The sequence below is a fragment of the Suricata suricatta genome, chromosome 3, assembly GCF_006229205.1.
Source record: "Suricata suricatta isolate VVHF042 chromosome 3, meerkat_22Aug2017_6uvM2_HiC, whole genome shotgun sequence".
Classification (NCBI taxonomy): Eukaryota; Metazoa; Chordata; class Mammalia; order Carnivora; family Herpestidae; genus Suricata; species Suricata suricatta.
This window is the reverse complement of record NC_043702.1, coordinates 17365899-17390078: the sequence shown is the minus strand read 5'-3', so window position 1 is coordinate 17390078 and position 24180 is coordinate 17365899. Positions and strand designations below refer to the sequence as shown.

The 24180-nt window shown below is 57.8% G+C and overlaps 3 protein-coding genes across 17 annotated transcripts in view; all 3 read left to right on the top strand.

Moving 5' to 3' along the window:
* Positions 1-7030, top strand: part of SPEG (striated muscle enriched protein kinase) — a 57507-nt gene extending 50477 nt beyond the window's left edge. For all 9 annotated transcript variants that reach the window (XM_029933740.1, XM_029933736.1, XM_029933748.1 and 6 more), the window contains 10 exons: positions 1183-1299; positions 1439-1606; positions 1724-1846; positions 1998-2165; positions 2256-2871; positions 3338-3577; positions 3671-3894; positions 5194-5269; positions 5472-5621; positions 5953-7030. In XM_029933740.1, the coding sequence (XP_029789600.1) occupies positions 1183-1299; positions 1439-1606; positions 1724-1846; positions 1998-2165; positions 2256-2871; positions 3338-3577; positions 3671-3894; positions 5194-5269; positions 5472-5621; positions 5953-6145 (2075 nt within the window). In that variant the 3' untranslated portion in view covers positions 6146-7030. The remainder of the gene's footprint in view (positions 1-1182; positions 1300-1438; positions 1607-1723; positions 1847-1997; positions 2166-2255; positions 2872-3337; positions 3578-3670; positions 3895-5193; positions 5270-5471; positions 5622-5952) is intronic.
* Positions 7031-9263: 2233 nt separating this feature from the next.
* Positions 9264-11334, top strand: SPEGNB (SPEG neighbor). The gene is made up of 5 exons (XM_029932910.1): positions 9264-9338; positions 9468-9595; positions 9925-10232; positions 10786-10927; positions 11094-11334. Exons 2-5 carry the CDS (start codon positions 9468-9470, stop codon positions 11230-11232), a joined length of 717 nt encoding a protein of 238 aa, XP_029788770.1. The 5' UTR covers positions 9264-9338; the 3' UTR covers positions 11233-11334.
* Positions 11335-11915: 581 nt separating this feature from the next.
* Positions 11916-19219, top strand: GMPPA (GDP-mannose pyrophosphorylase A). 7 transcript variants are annotated; one of them, XM_029933728.1, is made up of 14 exons: positions 11916-12014; positions 12829-12889; positions 13012-13109; positions 14024-14127; positions 14385-14571; positions 14927-14986; positions 16323-16453; positions 17153-17167; positions 17545-17679; positions 17786-17883; positions 17965-18083; positions 18277-18369; positions 18478-18646; positions 18934-19219. In XM_029933728.1, exons 2-14 carry the CDS (start codon positions 12850-12852, stop codon positions 19032-19034), a joined length of 1350 nt encoding a protein of 449 aa, XP_029789588.1. In that variant the 5' UTR covers positions 11916-12014; positions 12829-12849; the 3' UTR covers positions 19035-19219. The 7 variants fall into 7 exon arrangements, with proteins under 7 accessions (XP_029789588.1, XP_029789591.1, XP_029789592.1 ...); XM_029933732.1 differs by having other exon boundaries at positions 11917-12014; positions 18037-18083; XM_029933730.1 differs by lacking the exon at positions 11916-12014 and adding an exon at positions 12025-12112.
* The last annotated feature ends 4961 nt before the right edge of the window (positions 19220-24180 follow it).

The following is a 24180-nucleotide window of genomic DNA, read 5'->3' as shown; positions in this document are numbered from 1 at the left end:
ATGTTAGACACATGCCAAGCACTTTCCATACCTCTTTTAATTCTCACAGCCTAGAAGCTCTGTGTTATGATTTTCCTCAATTTACAGACTAAACATGGTCCAAGGTCATACAGATACTGTCTTTGCCCTTGCAGAAACTCTCATTACTTAGCTGACCCGAAGGAGTATATATAAGATCTAGGACCGTGTACCAGTCCCAGGTGGGATGAGGGGTCGGGAGACACTTCCGGGGTTTGCTTGGTTTGCCTTGACTTTAGATCTTTTGAGATGTCACATTTACTTAAATGTTTATTTTTGAGAGAGAGAGACACACACACACACACACAGTGGAAGTGGGAGAAGGGCAGAGAGAGAGGGAGACACAGAATCTGAAGCCTCCAGGCTCTGAGCTGTCAGCACAGAGCCAGCCACAGGGCTCGAACCCACGAACCATGAGATCATGACCTGTGGTCGGACACTCAACCCACTGAGCCATGCAGGCGCCCTCTCGAGATGGCACGTTTTGATTGAACATAATGTTCAATCCTTAGGAGCCTCAGCCCGAGTCACTGACTTCTCTCACTTGCCCTGTGGTGCCCCAGAGGGAGTGGGTATTTCAGAATTTTAGTCAGCATAGTCTTTCAATATTTGTCTTTATTTTGTTTAACAAATGCTTACAGGGGCACCTGGGTGGCTGAGTTGGTTAAGTGTTCGACTTCAGCTCAGGTCATGATCTCACACTTCATGGGTTCAAGCCCCGCTTTGGGCTCTGTGCTGAACACTCGCTCAAAGCCTGGAGCCTACTTTGGATTCTGTGTCTTCTCTCTCTGTCCCTTCTCCACTCATGCTCTGCCTCTCAAAAATAAATAAATGTAAAAAAATAATTTTTTAAAATGCTTACAGAACAGTCACTTAGTTGCAGGCCCTACTCCAAGCACTTTCCAAACGTTATGAGGTAGCTCCCACGCATCTTCAATAGTCAGCAAAAGGAACAGCTAGTTCTATGCCCAGAGGTGGTGATACCCTAAAGAAAATTCTCAAAGGCATGGCATGGGGTTCTCCTTCCCACGTGTGACTGGGAAGAGACACCTTTTCACCCTGCCTTCTGCTGGCGGCACCTGCTCTCACATGCATCTTCCCTCCCCTCCTTGGTAAGCAAGCCAGGGTTCCCACGGACCGTGGCTATCTTTGTCCTCCCTGCAGACTTCCCTCCGGTCTTCCACATCAAGCTCAAGGACCAGGTGCTGCTGGAGGGAGAGGCAGCCACCCTGCTCTGCCTGCCAGCGGCCTGTCCTGCACCGCACATCTCCTGGATGAAAGGTAAGGAGAACACTCTGGTCACAGACAGTGGGCAGGCAAGTGGCCTCAGGGCCAGGGGAGCTCAAGGGAGGTGGTAACTGGAGGGGGGGGTCTGGGGCTGTCTCATTCGGCAGTCCTTTCTGCTGTTCCTGGCCCCCAGATAAGCAGTCCCTGCGATCCGAGCCCTCGGTGATCATCGTGTCCTGCAAAGATGGACGGCAGCTGCTAAGCATCCCCCGGGCGGGCAAGCGGCACGCTGGGCTCTATGAGTGCTCAGCCACCAACGTCCTGGGCAGCATCACCAGCTCCTGTACCGTGGCTGTGGCCCGTGAGCCTGGGGCAGGGACTGAGGAGGGGTGGGCAGCGACGGCACGTGGTGGGCCAGGACTTGAGGGCCCCTAAGTTGGCATGCTGGGGCTCACTGGGGCTCCCCTCCTCTTGCCAGGCATCCCAGGAAAGTTAGCTCCTCCTGAGGTGCCCCAGACCTACCAGGACACAGCGTTGGTGCTCTGGAAGCCGGGAGATAGCCGGGCACCTTGCACGTACACGCTGGAGCGGCGGGTGGACGGTGAGGGATGTGGCAGCCTGGTGGGGTTGGGAGCTGGGAGGTGCATGGGCCCCTGGGAGATGATTGTCCTGTCTGGGCTCCATACAGACAGCCCTGGGAGCTTGGGCCACCCCTTCGGTGGCCTCATCCCCTCCCCGGTACTGCCCTACAGGGGAGTCTGCATGGCACCCCGTGAGCTCAGGCATCCCTGACTGTTACTACAATGTGACCCACCTGCCCATCGGCGTGACCGTGAGATTCCGTGTGGCCTGTGCCAACCGTGCTGGCCAAGGGCCTTTCAGCAACCCTTCTGAGAAGGTCATCGTCAGGGGCACCCAAGGTCAGCCGGACAGGGTGGGGAGTGTGGCCAGGGAACTAGGGTTTTGCCCCAGGGGGTACCATGGTGATGATTTTCTTTGTCTCCACTCAGATTCCTCAGTTCTGCCATCTGCTGCTCCCCACGATGCCCCTGTTACCTCAGGGCCAGCCAGGGCCCCGCCGCCTCACTCTCCTACCTCACTGGCCCCATCCCCATCCCCCACCTCCGCTCCTGCTCCCCCAGCCCCTCCGTCAGCCGCCCTCAGCCCTTCATCTCCCCCAGCACCCCCCAGCCAGGCCTTGTCCTCACTCAAGGCCGTGGGTCCACCTCCCCAAACCCCCCCACGAAAGCACAGGGGCCTGCAGGCTGCCCAGCAAGCAGAGCCCACCCCACCCAGTGCCCAGGCTGCCCCCAGTGAGCCCGAGTCTTCCATCCCCGACCCTGGGACCCCAAGCCCAGCCTCCACCCCTCAAGGGGTTAAACCAGCGTCTTCCTCCACTCCCCTGTATATGGTAACCTCCTTTGTGTCTGCACCCCCAGCCCCCGAGCCCCCAGCCCCCGAGCCCCCTCCCAAGCCCACCAAGGTGACTGTGCAAAGCCTCAGCCCTGCCAGGGAGGCGGTCACCTCCCCTGTGGGCAGTCCCCGCAGCTCTCCTGGGCCAGAGGGCACCACTCTTCGACAGGGGCTCCCTCAGAAGCCCTACACCTTCCTAGAGGAGAAGGCCAGGCAAGTGGGTCCAGGGAAGGGACAGGAGGACAGAGGGGGGAAGGGCGGGATGCAGGGAACAGAGCAAATCAGAGAGAAGATCAGGTTGCCCTGGGCAGGGTTGGGGAGAGACTGAGATCTGGGTGCTTGGCATTAGTAAATTCAGATTGTCTCTAGCAGGCACTGTGCTGAGCTCTTTAACCGTAAGATGCCATTTAATTTTCATAACTCTGAGAGACAGAGAGTGCATTGTTATCATCAGCCATTTCACAGCTAGGGAAACTGAGGTTGGAGAGGTGATGGGATTTATTTGCCTGAGGCACAGAGCCAATAAAGTGGCAGAGCTGAGACTCCAACCCAGGTTCCTGGGATTGAACGCCAGAGGCCTCACTCCGAACCGCTGTATGCTTGCTGTCAGGGGTCCCTGCTCCCCCCACCTCCTTCCTCTGAGCACAAGGTGTCTCCCCCCTCCCCCATACACACATAGGGGCCGCTTTGGTGTAGTGCGTGCGTGCCGGGAGAACGCCACCGGGCGGACGTTCGTGGCCAAGATCGTGCCCTATGCTGCTGAGGGCAAGCGGCGCGTCCTGCAGGAGTACGAGGTGCTGCGCACACTGCACCACGAGCGGCTCATGTCCCTGCACGAGGCCTACATCACCCCGCGGTACCTCGTGCTCATCGCTGAGAGCTGTGGGAACCGGGAACTCCTCTGTGGGCTCAGCGACAGGTACCTAGCCGTCCTGGGGGAGCAGAGAGCTGGGGTGGGGGGAGCTGAGCTGGGATGTCACCTGCTCTGCTCGCCTCCCCCTGCCCCCTCCAGGTTCCGGTATTCAGAGGACGACGTGGCCACCTATGTGGTGCAGCTGCTGCAAGGCCTGGACTACCTCCACGGCCGCCATGTGCTGCACCTGGACATCAAGCCCGACAACCTGCTGCTGGCGCATGACAACGCCCTCAAGATTGTGGACTTCGGCAGTGCCCAGCCCTACAATCCCCAGGCCCTGCGGCCCCTGGGCCACCGCACAGGCACGCTGGAGTTCATGGGTGAGGGCGCCATGCCAGCCAGGGGTTGGGGTGCTACCCAAGGGGCAGAAGCTGGGGCTACCTCCGCTTCACTCACGTATGTGCCATTTATCGAGTGCTTACTGTATGTGAGCAATGAGTTCAGTCCTTTCCGTGGATTTTTTTCTTTCTTTTTTTTTAAATGTTTTTTTTAAATTATTTTTTAGAGAGAGAGAGAGAAAGAGAGAGCATGAGCAGGGGAGGGTCATAGAGAGAGGGAGACACAGAATCTGAAGATAGGCTCCAGGCTCTGAGCTAGCTGTCAGCACAAAGCCTGACGTGGAGCTCGAACCCATGAAGCGTGAGATCATGAACTGACCTGAAGTCGGAAACTTAACTGACTGAGCCACCTAGGCACCCTTCTTTTCTTTTTTTAAGGTTATTTATTTTGTGAGAGAGAGAGCATGGGTTGGGGAGGAGCAGAGAGAGAGTGAGAGAGAGAATCCCAAGCAGGCTCCACAGCGTCAGCACAGAGCCTGATGTGGGGCTTGAACACACAAATCATGAGATCACGACCTGAACCAAAATCTAGAGAGTCAGCTGCTTAACTGACTGAGCCACCCAGGTGCTCCCCGATGGATTATATTTTCAATAGCCGTAAAGATTGCCATAACATTACCCTCATTTTTCAGATGAAACAGAGATGCAGTGAGGTTAAGTATTTGTCCAAAATCAGTTTATAAACGGGAGAGCCAGGATTTGATAAAACTGGACAGAGAGATCAATTATTAATATATATATAAATAAGGTGAACCAGCTACCGTTTAGCTACCTACTAAATACTTTATGTTCATTATCTCTATTCCTTGGAGTTATTCTACAAGCCACACTTTACAGATGAGGAAATGGAGAGCCAGACAGGTTAAGTACGTTGCCAATGTCCCATGACTAGAAGGGACAGGCCTGGGATTAGCACCAGCCAAGCTGATTTCAAAGGCTTTTAACCTTGATGTTGGCCATGCTCTTTGGGAATGGGCACCCTACCTCAGGGCTGATCCGAGGGAGCTAGTGGCCCTGGTCTCCAATTCCTCTGCAGTTCTGGGGACCCCACCGTTCAGTATCTGGGCTGATTCCTCAGAGGGCCTGCATCTCCACTCGGGGCCACCCCCACTCCTGTCCTACCTGCTGGATGCTGGATCCAGGGCCTGTAGCTCTGGTTGTACCCATGGTCTTGTGGCCTGGGCATTGTCCTGCACCCCGAAGCCCCCAGGGGCCTCCCTTGTCGCTCCTACTCCTCTGCCATCCTGAAGCTGGTTCAGCTTGGCCTCTGTCTCCTGTCAGCTCCTGAGATGGTGAAGGGAGAACCCATCGGGTCCGCCACAGACATCTGGGGAGCGGGTGTGCTCACCTATATCATGTGAGTGCCCCTGGGACCCCCTCTTCCGCCTACATCCCTCCCCCACTCACAGCCTCCCCAACACATGAGTGCATGTGCCCAGCCCAGGCCCAGAAGACCTACCTCTGAGCACTGTGCCCCTCTGAACCCCCCACTAATGTCCCCCTGGGGCTGTGAGCTGACCTTCGGTCCACATGGGTCACCGGGACTGTCTCCACAACAGGCTCAGTGGACGCTCCCCATTCTATGAGCCAGATCCCCAGGAAACAGAGGCTCGGATTATGGGGGGCCGCTTTGATGCCTTCCAGCTGTACCCTAACACCTCCCAAAGCGCCACACTCTTCTTGCGGAAGATCCTCTCAGTACACCCCTGGTGAGTAGGCCCCACACTCGCCAACCTGCCCAGCGTTAACGGCCCCGGGGCCTCAGACCACCACCTGGCCAAGCTGGAGCTGAGCGCCGCCCCCCACCACCTCCAGTTTCTCCCCGGCCAGCATTCACACACCACTACTACTAAATGGTTGTTTTCCCCACCGCTGATGCCTTTAAGCCCCGTGAGGTAGGCAGAATCACCATCCCCATTCCAAAGCTGGGAAGACGGAGCCCCAGGGTCAGCTCGCTTAGGGATAGGAATCCAGGACTGGGACTTGGGTCTGCGGGAGGTCAGAGCCTTCCAGGCTCACTGTCCCTGGCTGGCCTCGTAGGAGCCGGCCCTCCCTGCAGGACTGCCTAGCCCACCCGTGGCTGCAGGATGCCTACCTGATGAAGCTGCGCCGCCAGACACTCACCTTCACCACCAACCGGCTCAAGGAGTTTCTGGGCGAGCAGCGGCGCCGCCGGGCCGAGGCTGCCACCCGTCACAAGGTGCTGCTCCGCTCCTACCCAGGCAGCCCCTAGCGGCTCGGACCACAGCCTGGCCTCGGGCTTCAACTCGGGGTTCCAGTGAGGCCACGGGACATTCCAGGGCCCATGCCAAGCCGGGTGGGCCCAGGGCTTCGGACACCAGCAGCAGCAACATCCAGCTGGGCTATTACCTCACGGACCTGCAGGGACAGAGGCCCTGGGCTTTGCCGATGCCACCCTGGCCAGAGCCAGAGGGGGAGACCCATGGGCCAGGCTGGGCAGGGGTGGGGGCACAGGGGCAGGGAAGTAGGAAGAGGGGCACGAAGAGAATGGGTAAGAGACAAGGAAAAGAAGCCAAGGGACAGGGAGAGGAGATTCTAGGAAGGTTCTGGGGGTAGAGACAATGCATAGGCGGGGGGCGGTGGGGGGAGCCACCTGAGCAAGGTGTGAATAGCTGGAAAGGAGGAAGAGGAAGGAACTCAGTGTGTCAGGGCCATGGGCTGGAAGTAAGTGTTGGTGGAACAGGGACAGTACATGGAGAGTGTGCTAGGAAGCCAGAGCCAGCATGTGAGAGAGGGCGGCAAAGTGGGGCAGGGAGAGGAGAGGACTGGGGGGGAGGGGACTGGCGGGGGGGCCAGCTGCCAGCATCCCAGAAGGAGAACCGGAAGCGCTGGGGCCTGGTGGCAGTGATTACTGGAGCCAGTGCTCCCTGTGGATGCAGCTGTGAGCACTCTGCTGGCCCGAGGATGTCCCCACTGCCCCTCTGTGGCCTTCACCCTTCTTCCCATTCATATTTATTTATTTATTGACTTTTATGAAATTTCCCTTCCATCTGATTCCTATTGCCCGTGTTGTCCTGACATCCCCTCAGCCGTCCAGCTGTCTGTGCAGCTGTCTGTCTGTCTGTCACAAGGAAAATAAAAACGGCAAGCAGCAGGACTTACGTGTGGTCAATGGGGAGGGATGACTGGGGGGACAGGGTGCTGGGACAGAGGCATTTCAGCCGGCTCTTGGCCAGCAAGAGCCGAGGTACAACAGCTAGCATCTTAGGACCATGCTTCCCGACCCTGACCCTCCTGGCCCCTCACCTTTCCCTTATGCTGCCTCTCCTTCTGAAGTTTCTGGAATCCTGGCAGGACCCCTGACCCCCCCCCCCACCACCATCTAACCAGACTCTGGTGGCCCCCATCTCTTCTCACACATTATTACCTCATTGCAACTGGGAGGATACTGGGCTCCAGAAGGTACCCGCCCACACCCCCAAGGCTGGCTTGGCCTCTTTCACTCTGCCCAGGAGACAGGCCAGCTCTGGTCCCGACCCCTGGAACAGAAGAGGTTTCATCAGGATAATTGGCAAGATCGTGATGATGGTATGAAGTGCCATAGAGGAAACCAGGACACGCTCTCACTCCATGCTTTTGTGTTAGAGCATCAATCAGGCACGTGGGGCGCCAGCTGCACAAGGCCATGGCCAACGTGTCTGCTGAGATAGGGCCACAGACGAGCGTCTTCCTAGAGCCAAGGGACATATCAACCTGGATCTTCTTGGCTCCGTGGCATGTGAGGGAGTCTGACGGGTGCTGAGGCTCCTTGGCTCTAGCTGCTCGCCTGGAACACCAAAGAATGGTCACTGGGTCCTAGAACTGAGCCTCCCTGCCTGGAGCTGAAGGGGAGGAGGGAGCCAGCCGTCCTCGTGTCCAGAGGGGCTGTTTCCCACCTCCTCCCCACCTTGGAAACTCTGTTCTTGGCAAAGTGAAAGGAATTAAAGTCTCCTCCCACCATGAGCAGAGAGAGGTAGCAATAGTATGTTGCTAACTGTGGTTGAGGGCCCCGTGGCTGTGCCCCAAACAACCTTTCGCCCAGCCTAGCCAGCCCCGCCTCTGTGGCTCTCAGGAACCCCAGAGAGGAGGCAAACCCCATCATCATAAAATAACAGGATGTTCAAGCCAGCTGCAAGGGACTACAGAGACGGCTTGCCCACCTGTCATTTTAGCGATGAAGATATACAGTTTGCCTGTGAGAATCTTTAATCCCCTACTCACTGCAAGTGTTTTCATACAAAAATGAGGTGCCTGAACCCCTATCTTGATAAATGGTAAAATTCCTCTCCCCTCCCCACTCTGATCTTGAGCTCCCTTCCCATCTCCATTGAAAATGGCATGTGAACTGCTTGTTCCAAACCCGGAGGAGCAAAGGTAATTTATGTTAGCAGAGCTGTGTCAAAATCTTTCTGATCAAAAGGTGACAGTGCTCCACACCTGGGCGGGCAGTTACAATGAGTGGCAGCGATGCTCTACCTGGGGCCCTGGGCTGGGTGGGCTGGACTCCAGGCAAGTCCCAGCAGCGTTAACTGAACCCCTTTACCCAAGCCGTCAGATGTCCCTGTGCACTAGTGGACAACCCCAAAGGGGCTCAGGCAGACCTAGAATTTGGGAATCTGCATTAATGCCAATCTCCCGGGATTCCCAGGATCATGCAGCCCAGCCAGACCCTACTGTGTCACATGGAGGGAAGTGTGGGACTGGGGAGCTAGAAGGGGGTGCCGTTCTCAAAAATCTTTACCATCCCCTTTAGGTTTATCTCAGCTGACCACCAGGGGGCACAGTGCAGAAATGACACCCTAGCTCCCAGGGCCAGGGGAAAAAGTGTTCCGGATTGGTCCTGACAGCCACACTGCCCTTCCATAATTGACTGGATGGACAGTGAAGTATCCCCCTACCCTAGCTTCATTCAGGCACACCCTCACAAACACTTGTGTCCTTTAACCGACAGTGTCCTGGGAAGGGCATGTTTGACTGTCTGGGGGCTGACCAGAGTGTAAAGCTGCCCCAGCTGGGAGCTGAATCTCTTGTCAGCCTGGGCTCTCATCTGGTCCTCCCAGGAGTGGGATGGTTACCCCCTGCCCTGGGAGGGGATGGGGCCGCATCCAGCTGCCCAGCTGTCCAGGTGCTGACATGAGGTGCACCCGAGCTGCTCGGGTTTCCTCCCCCGGGCCTGCCCCAGAGGCTGAGCCAGCATCCTAACACATCCTCAGGCTAAATAAGGAGCCCGCTTGGGTCAGTGGGCGGGGCTGGGGTCCCTGGGGGGCTTGGGGCAACGAAGCCAAACAAGGCAAGGAGGGGAGCGATGTATAAAACCAGGCCCTGGGCTGAGGACCTGCTCGCGCCCCTACTGTGCCTTCCAGAAGGGCTCTGCCCCACCTCCCACCCAGCTAGTCGACCCAAGTCACGAAGACAACCCGCCCACGGTGAGTCCCCGTCCTCAGATCAGCCCCAGACACTCCCATCCCCCAGGATGTTCTGCACTGACAACGAAAAGGCTGAAAGTCAAAGTCTCTGTGTCAACCTAGACCCCATGTTTGTTTCGCACTTCCCAGATGTCCAAAGCAGCTCCCGCCAAAAAACCGGCGGCTGCGGCCCCGCCTCCGGGATGTACCCTGGATATCAACGACCCCCAGGTCCAGAAGGCAGCCATTCGCATCCAGGCCTCTTACAGGGGCCACAGGTGAGGCGGGAGCCCAGAGCCCTCAGGAGGAGGGGAGCTGGAGCTGCAGAAAGCGACCTACTGCGTGGGGGATGGAAGCTGAGCACAGTGTTAGGGGCCGCTGGGGTCACTGGACTTAGGGGAGAGAGGTTAGTGAGGTGTGGCACAGTGGCCGACAAGAATAAATCATTTCATCAGGGTAACAATTCAAGAACAGGCTCCCTCCGAACCGACCCTCACATTTAAAGTTCTAGTGGAATGAATTGGGGGAAGGGGGGACAAGGGACTTGGTGCGGGCTGTCCAGAGCCGTGTCGTGGGAGCTCGGGGCCCTGAGCCAGCTGTCTGATAGGTCCCGGAAGGAACTTCGCGAGAAGGGGCCACCGCGAGTGCTGGAGCCACTGAAGGACGTGGTGCTGATCGAGGGCAGCGCGGCCAAGCTGACTTGCCGCATTTCGGCTTTCCCGGACCCATTCATCCGCTGGAGCAAGGACGGCAAGGAGCTGCGTGACGGGCCCAAGTACCGTTACGTCTTCGAAGACCCTGACGTAGTCGCCCTGGTGGTGCGCGACGGCGAGCTGGCAGACCTGGGCCAGTACAGCATCAACGTAACCAACCCCTTCGGCCAGTGCTCTGACTCGGCGCGCATCTTGGTGGAAGGTAAGCGTGCCCCGGGTGCCACCACGCACAGCGGCGCCACCGCCAGGCGCCGCAATGGGTCCAACGGCGTCCCGATGGGGTTGGGGGGCGCAGCCTGCTTCAGGAGCCCTTCCCACCCAGACGGAGAAGTCCGCAGTGGGCTTCAATCACTCCACACCAGGGCCCCAAGGTCACATTGAGCCAGAGGCAGAACCAGCGTTAGGGCCCCAGGTCTTCGGGCTCCAACCCAGGACAATTTCCACTACCCGGAGCTGTCTCCAAGGCACCAAGAGGTGTAAACATTCCCAGGCTTTCACTCGTAGCATCTCTTTTGATCCTCCATTCCCACCGTGGGAAGTTGGACCGGCAGCGATTAGTCCGGTTTAACAGCTGAGGAGATGAAGCCGCAGAGAGGCTACAGACCTGCCCAAGGTCACACTGAGAGTTTAAATCCATCTCATATGTAGCGCTGGGTATTATCTGGGGAGGTGAAGGGTATTATCTGGGGAGGTGATGCCCCTGCCCCGCCTCACAGCTAGGACCCTCACTAGGTCGCATACTCTTTCTCTTCTAGTCCCTGCGAAGATTCAAAAGGGACCGGATAACACTAAGGCGCGCAAAGGCGCCACGGTGACGCTGACTGCGGAGATCATGGGCGAGCCTGCGCCCGACGTAGGCTGGACCAAGGACGGGGAGGACATCGAGGAGGATGACAGGCGAGGGCGGGGTCCTGACGCTGGGGCTGAACGGGGCCCAGAAAACTGGCGGGAGTGGGCCGGGGGCGGGGAAAGGGAGGCGAGCACCAGAGCTGGCTAACTAGTCGGCCCCGGGGGCCCGTAACCTGACCGCCGCCACCGCCCCTGCTCCCGCTCTCCTCGTCAGGGTGTTCTTCGAGATCGGCAGTACCACCACGACGCTGACCATCCGCCGGGCCACCCCAGAGGATAGCGGCAAGTACGAGGTCTACGTGGAGAACAGCCTGGGCATGGACCAGAGCTTCGCTCGCGTGGACGTGGCCTGAAAGAGAAAGCTTGGACCTTTCGCCCTGGCTCCAAGCTCCGGGGTGGGTGGGACCGACAACCCTCCTCCATCTTGCTTAATAAAGCTGCTCTCTCTGACCCTCCGCACGTTCTGTTCTTTGGAGACGCCGTTTGTTTTCCCCTATACTCGCACCCACGCTTACTCCAGACCCACACACCAAGGTCAGAGAATGTTGGGGTCAGAATGTTTGGAGAGTGACTGGCCCAGTGCTTTATTTTACAGACTGTAAATCTGAGACAAGCTTTCCCTCAACGTCCAAAGCTCCTTCGCTTCCCAGCTGGACGGTCGGAGGAGCTTATGACTCCGCCTTCTCTTTTTCTGAGTACCTCACGCCCCACCCACTCGCGGCAGCTGGAGTCTCTCACCACGCCCATCTCAAGGCTGGCTACACCCCCTCTCGTTTCTAGTACCGCCTCCCCGTGACCATGTTCTCTTCTTTGGCTGCTACAGCTGGGCCCGTTCCTAGACAGTTCCGGGTCCTAATCTTAGCTTCCAGCCTCTGCTTCTTAGACCCCACCCTTCTCCTTAGTCACGCCCCTGATCCCTTGGCCGCACCCCTTCTGCTCCCATTGGTCCCACCTCCCTCCTCTTTCATAGTTAGAAGCGGAGGGGTAAAGGAGAGGGCTATGGCAATCACGGACTTAAGAACTACTATTCCCGGCGTACTCCGCGAAGGAGTTCTCGCGAGTTGCGAGAAGACACGTGCGCGGAAGGAGCAAGCGATAGCTGGCAGCAGAACTGGAATAAAGGGACCTAGTAGTGGTAAAGGGAGCTGATGGAGGGGTGGCCAAAGGGGTTAGAGGGAAGAGGACCGCCCCTAGACCCAGGGCTGCGCGGAGGTCTCGGCTGGCCTTTCGGAGGTCTGCTCTTGTGTTAGCCCCGCAGCCACTGGCTACGCAAAGCTAGGGTTTGTTAGACGGAGTTGGTTGTAGGGTTCGGAGGGTCAGCAATCAATCCTCCTAATCCAGAGTTTCGGCACTTGTCGCCGGTATTGGGACTCGAGATAGTAGATTATGTTTTAGATGCCAAGGGAATCTGTCTTTTGATTCAGGGATCATCACTTAGGATTCATATTCAGCATATCGAGGGTTTTTGCTCAGACTTGGGATTCATCAGATGCGGATCAGTGTTACCTTATTTCTAGAGATTCACTCTTAACATTGGCAGTTAAATATCTAGGACATATTCAGGATTTGAGATTCAGTATTCAGGGTTCACTCTTGGGATTCAGGGCTTAACATGTACAGGATAAGAATGTAACAATTGGAAATCATTGGGTTTGGGGTTTCGGTTTTAAGGTTTGGGATCTGAGAGGATCAAATTGCAGGGTGTGAATTTTAGGATTTAGGAGAAATCACAGCGGGGATTTAAGGTCATTTGGAATCTGGGTTGGATTTGAGAGGTATGAGATTTGTGAGGTGTTGTGTACAGGGAAGGACTACATTGAATTTTGGATTCATATCCTGTGAGAGGGCTAAGTGTTTGTATTTGGGGTTTGGGGTTTGCTTGGGATGTGAGTGGGGTTCTTGGCGTGGAGTGTGAGTTCTGAGCCCGATTTCTCTATTGGGATTTTAAGATTTAGGTAGCAATTGCCATCATGCTGAAAGCTGTGATCCTGATCGGAGGCCCTCAGAAGGGTGAGGAGCCTGGGGAAAGGAGTAGGGAGGTTGGGCTGGAGTGGTTGGTGGAACAGTTGGTGGAGTGGAGACCGAGGGAGCGAGGCAGAAAGCTGAAATGGGCTTCTGTTCTCCTCTCTCAGGGACTCGCTTCAGGCCTTTGTCTTTTGAGGTGCCCAAACCCCTGTTTCCAGTGGCAGGGGTTCCTATGATCCAGCACCACATTGAGGCTTGTGCCCAGGTAACCCCAGAGGCTCCCCACTCCCACCTCACTTCCTGCTCATCTCTTTCATGCTGTACGTTCCCCTTTCTAACCATGTCCTGTTCCCACCAGGCATAGCTCCAAGGACTACCATTTACAAATGACAGTGTGAACGGTATCCCTCGGAGTTATGCAGTGCAACTGCCCTGCTGTCCTTCCTAATCTGGTCTCTCATCTGGCCTCTTCTTGTTTAGATTTCACTCCTATTTTTAAAGCTAGAGTGTGAGAGCGGGCAGGAATCCTAGAGACCATTTAAAGCTGTAGCGTGAGGAACCTTAATGATTAGCAAAGCTCAGAATTCAAACCCTTGCTCACTATGGAGCTCATTTCTGTCTTGCTTTTGGCATTGGGACAGGCAGGGTTTTATCTGAATCTAGTCTCTGCCTGCTCTCAGGACTTGAGTAAATTGCTCCCCACTTTGTGAGCCTTGGTTTCTTTATTTGTCAAATGTGGTGATTAAACCTACTTTGTGGGGTGACAGAGCTTAGAGATGAGGTTGGTAAAGTGCCTAGTACAAAGTAGGCACTTGATATATGGTACCCTTACCTCGTGCTGATCTCAAGTTCAGATTGACAGATAATAAATGGGGGGGGGGGGGGTAAAAAGATTATCTTTTCAAAAATACAGCCTGGTGGGCAGAATCTTTCCTAGGGTGATCCTCAGATGTGGGGGTGGGGAGGGAAAATAATAAAATAATAAAAGATTGAACGACCGGGGCAGACTTCCTCTAACTTCTTTTTTGTCTGGAAGAGAAATCAGGCCAGGGCAGTAAAGTGCGTGGCCAGGGGTCCCACAGCTGAGACCAAAACTGTGGTCTCTGGACTCCAGGGACTACCAGGGGATCCCTCAGCATTCCCTCCCATCAGATATTTTCTTTTTCTTCTTGTTCTCAGGTCCCTGGGATGCAGGAGATTCTGCTCATTGGTTTCTACCAACCTGACGAGCCCCTTACCCGGTTTCTGGAGGCTGCCCAGCAGGAGTTTAACCTTCCAGTCAGGTGTTTGGGCACACATGCCGTACGGGAGTGGGGGACTGTGACCTAGCCCTCAAGAGTGGTTATGAGTGGGTTGAGTTGGTGTTTGCCAGACTTCTCCCTTCTATACTGGGAGGCTTCTGGTTTGGGCCTCTCTGAATCCCTAAGTATATTAGCCTTGGGCAGGTGTACTCTGGAGAGCAGGAGGGGTCAGATGCCAGGCTCAGGATATCTGCTTCCTTTGATCTCACCAGAGCTGGCTCTGGGGTCCCTGGGGACAGGTACCTGCAGGAATTTGCACCCCTGGGCACAGGGGGTGGTCTCTACCATTTCCGGGACCAGATCCTGGCTGGGGGCCCTGAGGCCTTCTTCGTGCTCAACGCTGATGTCTGCTCTGACTTCCCCTTGAGTGCTATGTTGGATGCCTACAGACGCCAGCCTCACCCTTTCTTGCTCCTTGGCACCACGGTGAGGGGGCTGGGAGGGCCAGAGGGTGTAAAGGGGGTGATCCAGAGAAGGTCCTGGAGCGCAGAGTGTCGGGGACGCAGGGGCAGCCCAGGGAGCCGGAGCGGGAGCCGGCATCAAGAGGGAAATAAATGTGCCAGAAATCCCAGCAGTAGCGGAGGTAGCGGTGGAGACCCTTAAGCCCTGTGGCTGCCTGGAAAGAAGGAGGGGGAGGGCAGCTGTCACTTCTCCCCCTGCTGAAGGCCTGTCAGTGGCAGAAATACGTGTCAGGTGCTGCAGAGGAGGGAAAGAAAGCAAGAAAACAGACCTTGCTGCCCTGGACCAGGCGGGTCATTGTTTTGGTGTGTCTGTCTTTCAGGCTAACAGGACACAATCCCTCAACTATGGCTGCATTGTAGAGAATTCACAGACACACGAGGTGAGAGCAGGGAGGGAGCTGGCTGGGTTCTTACTCCGTGTCATCATCCCCCCACCCCTCTGCCTCTACAGAATGCTGGAATGCAGGTTTTGTTTTGTTTTGTTTTAAAGCAATTTATTTATTTTGAGAGAGAGAATGCATGCGTGCACACACACACACACACACACACACACACACACACACACACACGTGTGAGGGAGGGGCAGAGAGAGGGGGAGAAAGAGAATCCCAAGCACGTTCCATCCTGTCAGTGCAGAGCCTGATGTGGGGCTCCATCCCACAAACCATGAGATCATGACGTGAGCTGAAATCAAGAGTCAGGTGCCCAACCGACAGAGCCACCCAGGTGCCCTAAGAATGCTGGGATTGCTGTTGGGTGGGCCCCAGGGCTGTCACACTGGTGGGGCATACCCTTGGCTCTTCATCTTCTGTCTCCTCTGGAGAGATTGGCAAAGAGCTAATGGGTAACAGTTCATTTCCCTGGGGTCGGCGCCCTGATAGATGTATGCACAGGGTGCTATGGGAACACAAAAGGAGGCCCACCCCTGCCTTGCCCCGGTGAGGGCAGGGAGAGCTCCCTGCAGGAGGGCAAGGTCTGAGCTGAGTTAAATTCTCATAGAGGAGGAAGGAGACCGGAAGACATTGCAGGTAGGGGGCCTGACCGGCAAAGCAGATGCTGTCTGTCCTTGTTTATGAAACTCCCGGCCCCTGAGCCTAATTGACTTTCACACCGACCTTTAATTTGCTCAAGCTTTAGTATTAATAGTACATCTAAACAGGCACGCACACGTGTACATACACACATACACATAAATATGTGTGATCTTTTTTTTAAGTTTATGCTAGGCACTGGCTATATGTTAGAGAGACTGAGCCAAAGAAGTATAATCCCTGCCTCTCACAAACCCCTAGTCAGTGGGAAACACAGGCAAAAACCAAACATTGCAAATGACGCAGGTGGCATGGCGAGGTGTGGCCAGGGGCCGCAGGGGCCCAGACCTGAGAGGCTAACTGAGGGGCAGGACTAGAGCAGGCTCACAGAGGCAGTGACAGTGTCAGCCGGGTTTTGAAAGCTGGGTCTTCCAGATGAAGAGCAGAGAGAGGGCAGGCGCAGGCACGGGATGGCATTGAATTGTGCTCCGGGGGTGCTGGGAGGTGGGGAGGATTGGGAGTGGAAAGCCACGAAGTTCGGGACTTATCTTGAACGTGAAGGGCAGTGACTGACCGCATTTAGGAAGACCAGCCTGGCAGCAGGGAGTTCCTGGAGATCAGAAGGTCTCGGGGGGGTGGTGACAGTGGCCCCTCCTCTACTGAACCCAGTGTGCTCTGTCCCCAGGTCCTGCACTATGTGGAGAAACCCAGCACTTTTGTTAGTGACATCATCAACTGCGGCATCTACCTCTTTTCCCCAGAAGCCCTGAAGCCCCTTCGGGATGTCTTCCAGCGTAACCAGCAGGACGGGCAACTGTGAGGCGGGCCCCATGGCCCTGTAACCCAAGTACCACCCCGCCCTGGACCCCGTCACCCCCTCACCCCTACACCCCCACACCCCCAGTCTCTGCAGGCTCCATCTCCACCTGGCCACCTTCTTCCTCCCTCTTCGTTTCCTCTTGTCATCCCCAGCCTTGCCTTCCCAGTCCCTCTCCTTCTAACCTCATTCTGTCCCTCTTCCTTATCCATCCCAGTTCCTCCTCTGTCACTGCCTGCCCACTCCCCTTCTGGTCCATTTCTCTCCAGCCCTGAGTGTCCCAGAGATGTCTTTCAGAACAGAAGGCAACACGCACACTTGGGCGCACACACGCTTGGGTGTGGAAACATGCAGAGAGAGAGAGAGACACACACACACACACACACACACACACACACACACACACACACAGTCAGGCGGATGCTGCCCTCAGAGCATAGTGCCCAGAGTCCTGCTGACCACAGTCCCCTCCCCAGGTCATCCTTGTAGGCCCAGGACCTGTTTCCCCCCACCCCCACGGTCCTGCCCTTCATTCCCTTCTCCTCGCCGGTTCCCCCATCTCATGCCTCAGTCTCTCACTCCCATCCATCTCTGCTTCTCTCTCCATCTCTCCTGGCCTCTGTCTGTTTCTGCTGAGCTGGCATCTCTACCATCTCTCTCTCCCCCTCTCTTTCTGTGACTGTCTCTGCCCTCACCAGCTGTCTTCCTCTGGGGTGAGTGTCTGTGTTTCGTTCCATCCCGTGGGTGGGAGGGTAGCCGGAGGTGGGGTGTGGAGGAGCGAACTGGGGAGAGAGTAGGAAAATGGGAGGAAGCTATGTCTGGGTGAACTCCTTGGCCATGGGGCAGAGATGGGGTCTGGGTCCATACCTGGCAATCCCCTGGGGTAGCACCCTAGCTAGGGGTGGGAGGGTGATGTGGGTTAAGGGCAGCCGGAGAGTCTCCTGGGACATAGCGTCCCGTTGGAGAGGATCACACCAGACCTGGAGAGGGGGGTGGGATTCCCTCAGATTCCTATCCCTGAGAGGCTGTGTTGGTCTCCCAGGCCGGCTCAGCCAGAAAACTGATGCCCATGTCCTCTCCTCTCTGCCAGGGAGGACTCTTCAGGCCTGTGGCGGGGGGCAGGCACCATCCGCCTGGAGCAAGATGTGTTCTCGGCCCTGGCCGGACAGGGCCAGATCTATGTACACCTCACCGATGGTATGTGGAGCCAGATCAAGTCCGCAGGGTACGTACACCGTGAGGAGATGACTGGGGCACCTGGGAATTGAGACTTTTGGGTGGCAGGCACCTGCTGGGCCCTGAACTCCTGTTTCACTTTGTGGACCCTCCAGCTCAGCCCTCTACGCCTCCCGCCTCTACCTGGGCCAGTACCAGCTCACTCATCCAGAACGCCTGGCCAAGCACACCCCAGGCGGTCCACGAATCCGAGGTACCCAGCCCGCCCCCCTTCCTTGTTTTTGCCCCCAACCCCAGCCCTCTGTACCCTCTGAGCCATGACTTTCAACCTCAGATTCAGAGGTGAAGACTCAATCTGTGCTCTGGTTTAGGGGATTTGCCCCCAGGTCTTCTCTTCTGCTTCTAGGAAATGTTTACATCCACCCAACTGCCAAGGTGGCCCCTTCAGCTGTGGTAAGTGGTGGGCTAGGCTGTCCGGCTGGGTGGGGTGGGGTGGGGCACTCCTGAGCTCAGAGTGCCTGCACGGAATTGTCAGCTCATTGTGTGGCCATGAGCAGGTTCCTTCCCCGAATCTGTTCTACAAAGAGATTGGATTTGGGTTTCTCCAAGGCCCTCCAGGGCCCATGGTATGTGTTCCTCTCCACAGCTGGGCCCCAATGTCTCCATCGGGGAGGGAGTGACCGTGGGCGAGGGCGTTCGGCTCCGAGAAAGCATTGTCCTTCATGGAGCCACGTTGCAGGTAGGCGGCCCAGGCGTGGCACCCTGAGGCCGGAAGGGAGGGGTGAACCCTGTGGGCTCTACATCTGGCCCCTTCTACTCCCTTACTTCATACTGTCGTGTTTGGCAGGAGCACACATGTGTTCTGCACACCATTGTGGGCTGGGGGAGCACTGTGGGGCGCTGGGCCCGTGTGGAAGGTACCCCCAATGACCCCAATCCCAACGACCCCCGAGCGCACATGGACAGTGAGAGCCTCTTCAAGGACGGGAAGCTGCTGCCGGCCATCACCATCCTAGGTATGGTTCCTAGGGGACAGAGGGCAGTGGAAAACTTCCACAGGTGATGGCTTTGCCCTGTGGGGAGCACGCGTGCATGTGGGCATGTACACGCGAGTGTTTACTCCTTTAGCAAAGGTTCACCAGGTGCTTGCTGTGTGCCAGGCCCTGATTTGAGTCACTGGGGGCAAGAGGCCAGGGCACAGATGGGCAGGGAGGGATCTCTCCCGGATGGCAGTGGCCCCTACTCCTGGCCTCTGGTCTTCCCTCCCCCTGGCTTCCTCCTGGTGCCCTCGTCCCCCCTGCAGGCTGCCGCGTCCGGATCCCTGCTGAGGTGCTCATCCTGAACTCGATTGTTCTGCCACACAAGGAGCTGAGTCGCAGCTTCACCAACCAGATCATCCTCTGAGGGGGGCTGCCCGAAGGCACCCCCCCAACTCCTGCCCACCCTCCTCGAGGCTACTGCCTGCACTATCCAAAAGGACCGGAGGAATCCAGGCAGGGTCTTCGCTTGTCGGGAGCAACGTGGGTGGCCGGGGAGACTCCCGGCCTCCCTCTCCACTCCCTAATAAACCCCAGTGAACCTTGGAGCCAGCAAGGACTCCCATTTGTGCCTGGGCTGGGGGGTGGGGGCGGAAGGGGGCAGCTGAGTCAGGCCCCCCCCACATTAGCATTTAAATTGGAGTCTGCGCTGCCGGCTCATGAATAATGAATCTGGAGCCCTGGTAAATCTCCCCCTCCCAGTGCCTTTAGCCTCTTGCACTGCTAGGCAGGAAGGCCCCCAAGGCTCCCAGCCTGCCTGGCCCCTGCCTTCACCTGCACCCCAGCATTGCCGGCTTGCCAGCTTTCTGGTTGCTCTTCTCTGGTTTTGGCTCGGGCTCTGAGTGGAAGGATTCTGAAGGGAAGGGTGAAGGAAGGATTTTGGTTGGGCCGCGTGTGGGGTGCTGGCGGTGGGCTCAGGGACCGAGAGCCTCAGGCCTGAGATTGGATCACTCAGTGGTTGCTTTCCTCAGTTTCGGCCCAGCCCCAGCCCCAGCCTGTTTTCCGCTTTGCCAGCTCCATCTGCTTCTCGCCTGGCTTTTGGCGGGGTGGGGGTTTCTCCCCGCCGGAGGCCTGGTTGGTGTCCGTCTCCTACTCCCCTGGCAGGCGGGACAGACCTAAGCTGGTGCCCGAAGCACAGTGGGGGGCCCCCTCTTGCTGGGGGGGGGCAGGCTGGCCACCCTCCTGCCACCCTGACTCTGCCTTCGGGAGGTCTTAGCCCTCTCCACATTCCTGAAGCCCCATCTATCATGTTTGCCCATGACCCCCATGTGCACCTCTTGGTGCTCCCCCCATTCCCCAGCTGTGGGTGCGGAGCTTAGTTGCCAGATGAGCTGGTAATGATCGTAATCTGCTAATTGAGAGGAATCTAATTACCCAAAGAGAATGGGGGGGGGGGCAGGGCGTGGGTGGGAGGGAGGAGGGGGGTCCTGGCAGCAGGCAGGGGTGGCAGGCAGCAGGGTGCCGGGGCCTTGTCGTCAGCACCAGGGTCTGGGACAGAGCCCAGGCTTTCAGAGCTTCAGAGCTGGGCAGTTAGGAAGATGTGCTTTCCCCGGAGCTGGGCTGAGGCTAATGTGGCAACTGGGCTAGAGGTGACCTCCCGGCCCTCTCAGGCCCCGCAGGCTGTATGAGAGCGGGTGTGAAAGAAGCTGGGTTTTAGCAGTCCCGACCTCCAACCTGCCTGGACTCAGCCCCTTTCCCATTTCCTGTCCCTGCCTCCAGCCCAGCCCTTCTATGATCAGCATGGGCTGGGAGGGAGCAGCCATGCCTATGCTGGGCCTGGGGTCAACTCCCTGGGGAGGGAGCTGGGAGAGAGATGGGCTATGGGGCCAGGGACTGGGTCTCTTCCCTGCCCTCCCCCCAGTCCTGACCCTTCTGTTCCAAGTGGTTGGCAGAGGCCATAGCAGCTCCATCATAAATATGATAATTTAATTATTTTCTCAGCAAAACACCGTGAAATCCAATAAGTCTGTGTCAGGCCCTGGCCCCCGGGACCCCCCCTCCTAGGCCCAGTGGGGGCGGGGAGAGGCACTGGAAGGGGAAAGGGTCAGTGTTTGAAGTGGGGGGTGGCTTGTGTAGCAGCAATCCTTGTAACATGCCCCCTCCCACCAGGCTGCCCGAGTCACTGCTGTGTGCGTGCTCAGGCAGAGGTGGGGGTCCAGGAAGGAGTTGTAATGCCCTCCACTCCCCTCTAGCTCTGGTCTGCCCTGGGAGGGAACCAGCACCCAGTCCATCTCTGAGGGCACAGCTCAGTGGCCCAGGATATGGGAGCCTCCTTCTCCACCACCTTTAGGTCTTTGTCCGCCTTGTTGGAGTAGGAGGGTGCTGGCACCCAAAGGGCTTGAGAAGGGAGAACGGAGGGAGCTGGGGTGGGAAGTGGGGGTGAGCGGGGGAAGGGATGCGGGGGAGGGGTGCGCTCCTGCCATTAGTGCTTTTTTAGGTTTCCATAAAAAGATGATTCTGTAAAATCAGCGAGGGGGAGCAAGCTGGGGGTTGGGGAGGGGGCAGGTCCCTGGCACTGAGCTGGATGGGGCGATGGGAGGAGAGCTGGGGACCGGGACTGGGCTTGGAGAGAAATTTGGATGGGCTTCAGGAGCCAGCGAGGGGGAGAGACTGAGCCAAGAACACAGATTGGGGGGAGGTTGGCCAGGCTGGGTTGGGGTGGGGGCAGGGCCCTCCTCTCCCTCCCGTCCCTTTGGCGGGGCTGACCAGCGCCCCAGTCCCACTCCCATCTCCCTCCCCTCCCCCTGGCGCTTAGCAGCCATTATCGGGGGAGCAGATTGCAGCCCCCTCCCCCTCTCTGGGAAGCAGACACAGCTGGGGCCCCGCCACATCTGCCGCATCAGCACGGAGCACAGCTGGGTGTGCCCAGAGCTGCGCTCCCCAAAACACAAAGGGGAGGGCGAGGGCCAAGGAGAGCCCAGACCCCTGAGACAGACACACTGACAACTCTGCCAGCAGACACATACTCCTCGAGGCGAAGCTACACCCACCACCACACACGCTCCCTCCTGTGCAGACAGGAGAACTGACAAACACGCAATTACTCTGCCCCGCCTGCCACCCCCGCTCCCCTCCCCCCGCCCCTTCTTCCTCCACCCCTTCCTTCCCTCCAGGCTCCCCCCTCCGCCGCCTGCCTCGGCCACCTCGGCTCCTCTGGGGGGAGCAGGGGGCCTCACCCAGCCCGAGCACACCTTTCTGGGAGGATTGGAGGACGGGAGGGCAAGAGGTGGTCAGGGGCCACCGGGGCTGAGCCAGGAGCCTGGGCAAGCCACTGCCCTCCCTCCGTGCCCATACTCCTCGCTATAAAGAAATCCCCCTGGAGACATTAGTTCTTGCCACCGTGGGTGTGATGGGGTCTCCATCCCAGGGCGGGTCTGCCAAGCACCCTTGCCGGTTGCTCCGTGGCAGAGTTCCACTGGCCACCTCAAGGAGGCGCTGCGTGCCCTCAGTTCTCCAGCGGGAGCTCCAGGGCCGGCCCCTGCCATTCCCACCCACCCAATCTGCCCTGCTCCCTTCGGCTTAGCTCTGCCACCCTTGGTCCTCGCCCCGGATGGGGGCTCGCCAATAGTGGCAAAGTCCCCATGCCCAGAAGACATAATCAGGAGTCCTTCCTTTCCTCCCTGCCAGGCAAGAGCCACCTCCTGGCCCCTGATTTAATCTTGCCCCCTTCACAGCCCTTGCTTCTCCTGCCTGTCTCCTCAGCCTTGATGTCCTGCCCTCAGCCCTCTCCTTCCTACACCTCACCTTCCCCCCACCCCCTGTCCTGTGCTGCGCCCCCGCCCCTGCCCCTAAGAGCTTTAATCCCTCCTGCTGCTGTGCCGCCTTATCTGCTCCCAGCAGCTTTCACTGCTGCAAAGCCCTCTCCCCCTCCTTCTCTGGATCTTCTCCCCCTCCTTCCCTGGCTCCCTCTTTTCTCTGACCAGCACCCCCACTCCCAGCCGGTCTCTTTCAGGCCTCCATGATGGTGCCTGGCTGACCCCAAATTTGCACTCCAGTGCCCTTTGCCCTCTCTTCAGCCTCAGTTCTGAGGTTGCCTGGTGCCCACACACTCCCCCACTGGTCTCTTCCTACCCCGCCAAGCCCCTCAGACTGGGTCAGTTTCTGGCTAGCAAGATTTTTCACCTTTCTTCCTTCCCTCCTCTCCCTTTCCTAGTCCCCTCTTCAGTTCCTTTGGTTGCCTGCCCCTCGATCTTGGACCTGGTGTCCTTCAGCCCCGTGATCCATTGCCTTGGCTTGGCCAGCCCCGTAGGGGGGGTGGTATGAGGGATCAGCCCGGGGTAGCCCTAGGACAGAGTAGGGGGTGCAGAGTGCTGGTGGGCAGTGGGGGCAGGGCCTGGCGGTGGGACGCTAACCCTCTTCAGTCGCCTCAGATCACGTCCAGGCCTCCCCACCCCCCTTCACTGGAACTCTCATTAACCGCTTCTCCTGCCTCGTCCGCGGCATAAATAACCCAGATAAATCAGCCGCCGTCCGCCCCCCGCCCCTCGGCCCCCGCACAGCCCGTTTGTCACCGCTGCTCGTTCACCAGCCAGGCCTGGCCCAGTCCCGGCCTCCACCCCCCCCCCCATCCTTGTCCCTTCCCGCCCACGTCTGTCCCACACTAGCTCATCCCTTGGTCCGCACCAGAGCCAGGCCTGGGACAGGAGTCTGGGCTGGGAAGGATGACAAGGTGTCCACTGGGAGCAGGGGGAGGCTGGGGACTGTGTCTAGGAGAATGCTAAGAGTTTGGGGGGCACACCACTTGTGTGCAGGCCACCCAGGAAGGGAGTCTGAGGCTGACACAAAAGTGAGAAGGGGCAGATGCCACTCAGCATGGGTGGGGGGAATCCCTCTGCTGGAAAAAGAGGTGGAGCCCCAAAAGCCTGGGTGCAGGAAGGACTTTGGAAGCTCCCTTAGGAACCCCCCAAGCTGGATCATGAGAGGTGTCTGGATCTGCCTTTGAGGCGTTCTGCCCAAATAAAAGCTGCACCTTCTCGGGTGCTAAGAACCCTCTGCCCTCCCTGTCATCTCCCTCACCCTCTGTCCCCCATTCCCATGCCCTGCCTTATCTGGCTGCACAGATGCCGCTCTAATCTCTGCCTCTCAGTCCATCCACTGCCATGAGGAAGCCCAGTTCACCCTCTGGGGGGTGGAGATGGGTGGAGATTGGACTAGGAACAAATCTGGGAAATGGGGACAACTGGAGAGCAGAGGAAGCCTGGTTCCGAAGCCCCCTCACCCCTGTGCCTCTCTCTCCTGTGCCCCACACCGACTCCGGAACTGAGTCCTTGGCAGCCCCTCTCCCTCCACTCACACCCAGCTCAGGTCCTGGTCAATCACCCTTTGGCCCTGATGCCCACTGCAGGGGGCAGGTGGTCCCTGGGGAGTGGGTGGGGGAAGCCAGGAGGGGATGGGGGGGCTTGGGCGCACGGCTGGGGGTGGGGGTGGGGAAGAAGCTGGGCCGGGCCCCAGGGACCAGCTGGGCAATGAGCCGGGGAAGCAGCCGGGAGGCTAAATGAGGGAGATTATCACCC

Excerpts from the sequence above, each read along its gene's own strand:
- SPEGNB (XM_029932910.1), top strand. The coding sequence starts at position 9,468 with ATGTCCAAAGCAGCTCCCGCCAAAAAACCGGCGGCTGCGGCCCCGCCT. Across the intron at positions 9,596-9,924 it reads GCCTCTTACAGGGGCCACAG|GTCCCGGAAGGAACTTCGCG; the intron begins GTGAGGCGGGAG and ends GCTGTCTGATAG. Across the intron at positions 10,233-10,785 it reads GGCGCGCATCTTGGTGGAAG|TCCCTGCGAAGATTCAAAAG; the intron begins GTAAGCGTGCCC and ends TTTCTCTTCTAG.
- GMPPA (XM_029933728.1), top strand. The coding sequence starts at position 12,850 with ATGCTGAAAGCTGTGATCCTGATCGGAGGCCCTCAGAAGG. Across the intron at positions 13,110-14,023 it reads ACATTGAGGCTTGTGCCCAG|GTCCCTGGGATGCAGGAGAT; the intron begins GTAACCCCAGAG and ends TCTTGTTCTCAG. Across the intron at positions 14,987-16,322 it reads AGAATTCACAGACACACGAG|GTCCTGCACTATGTGGAGAA; the intron begins GTGAGAGCAGGG and ends CTCTGTCCCCAG.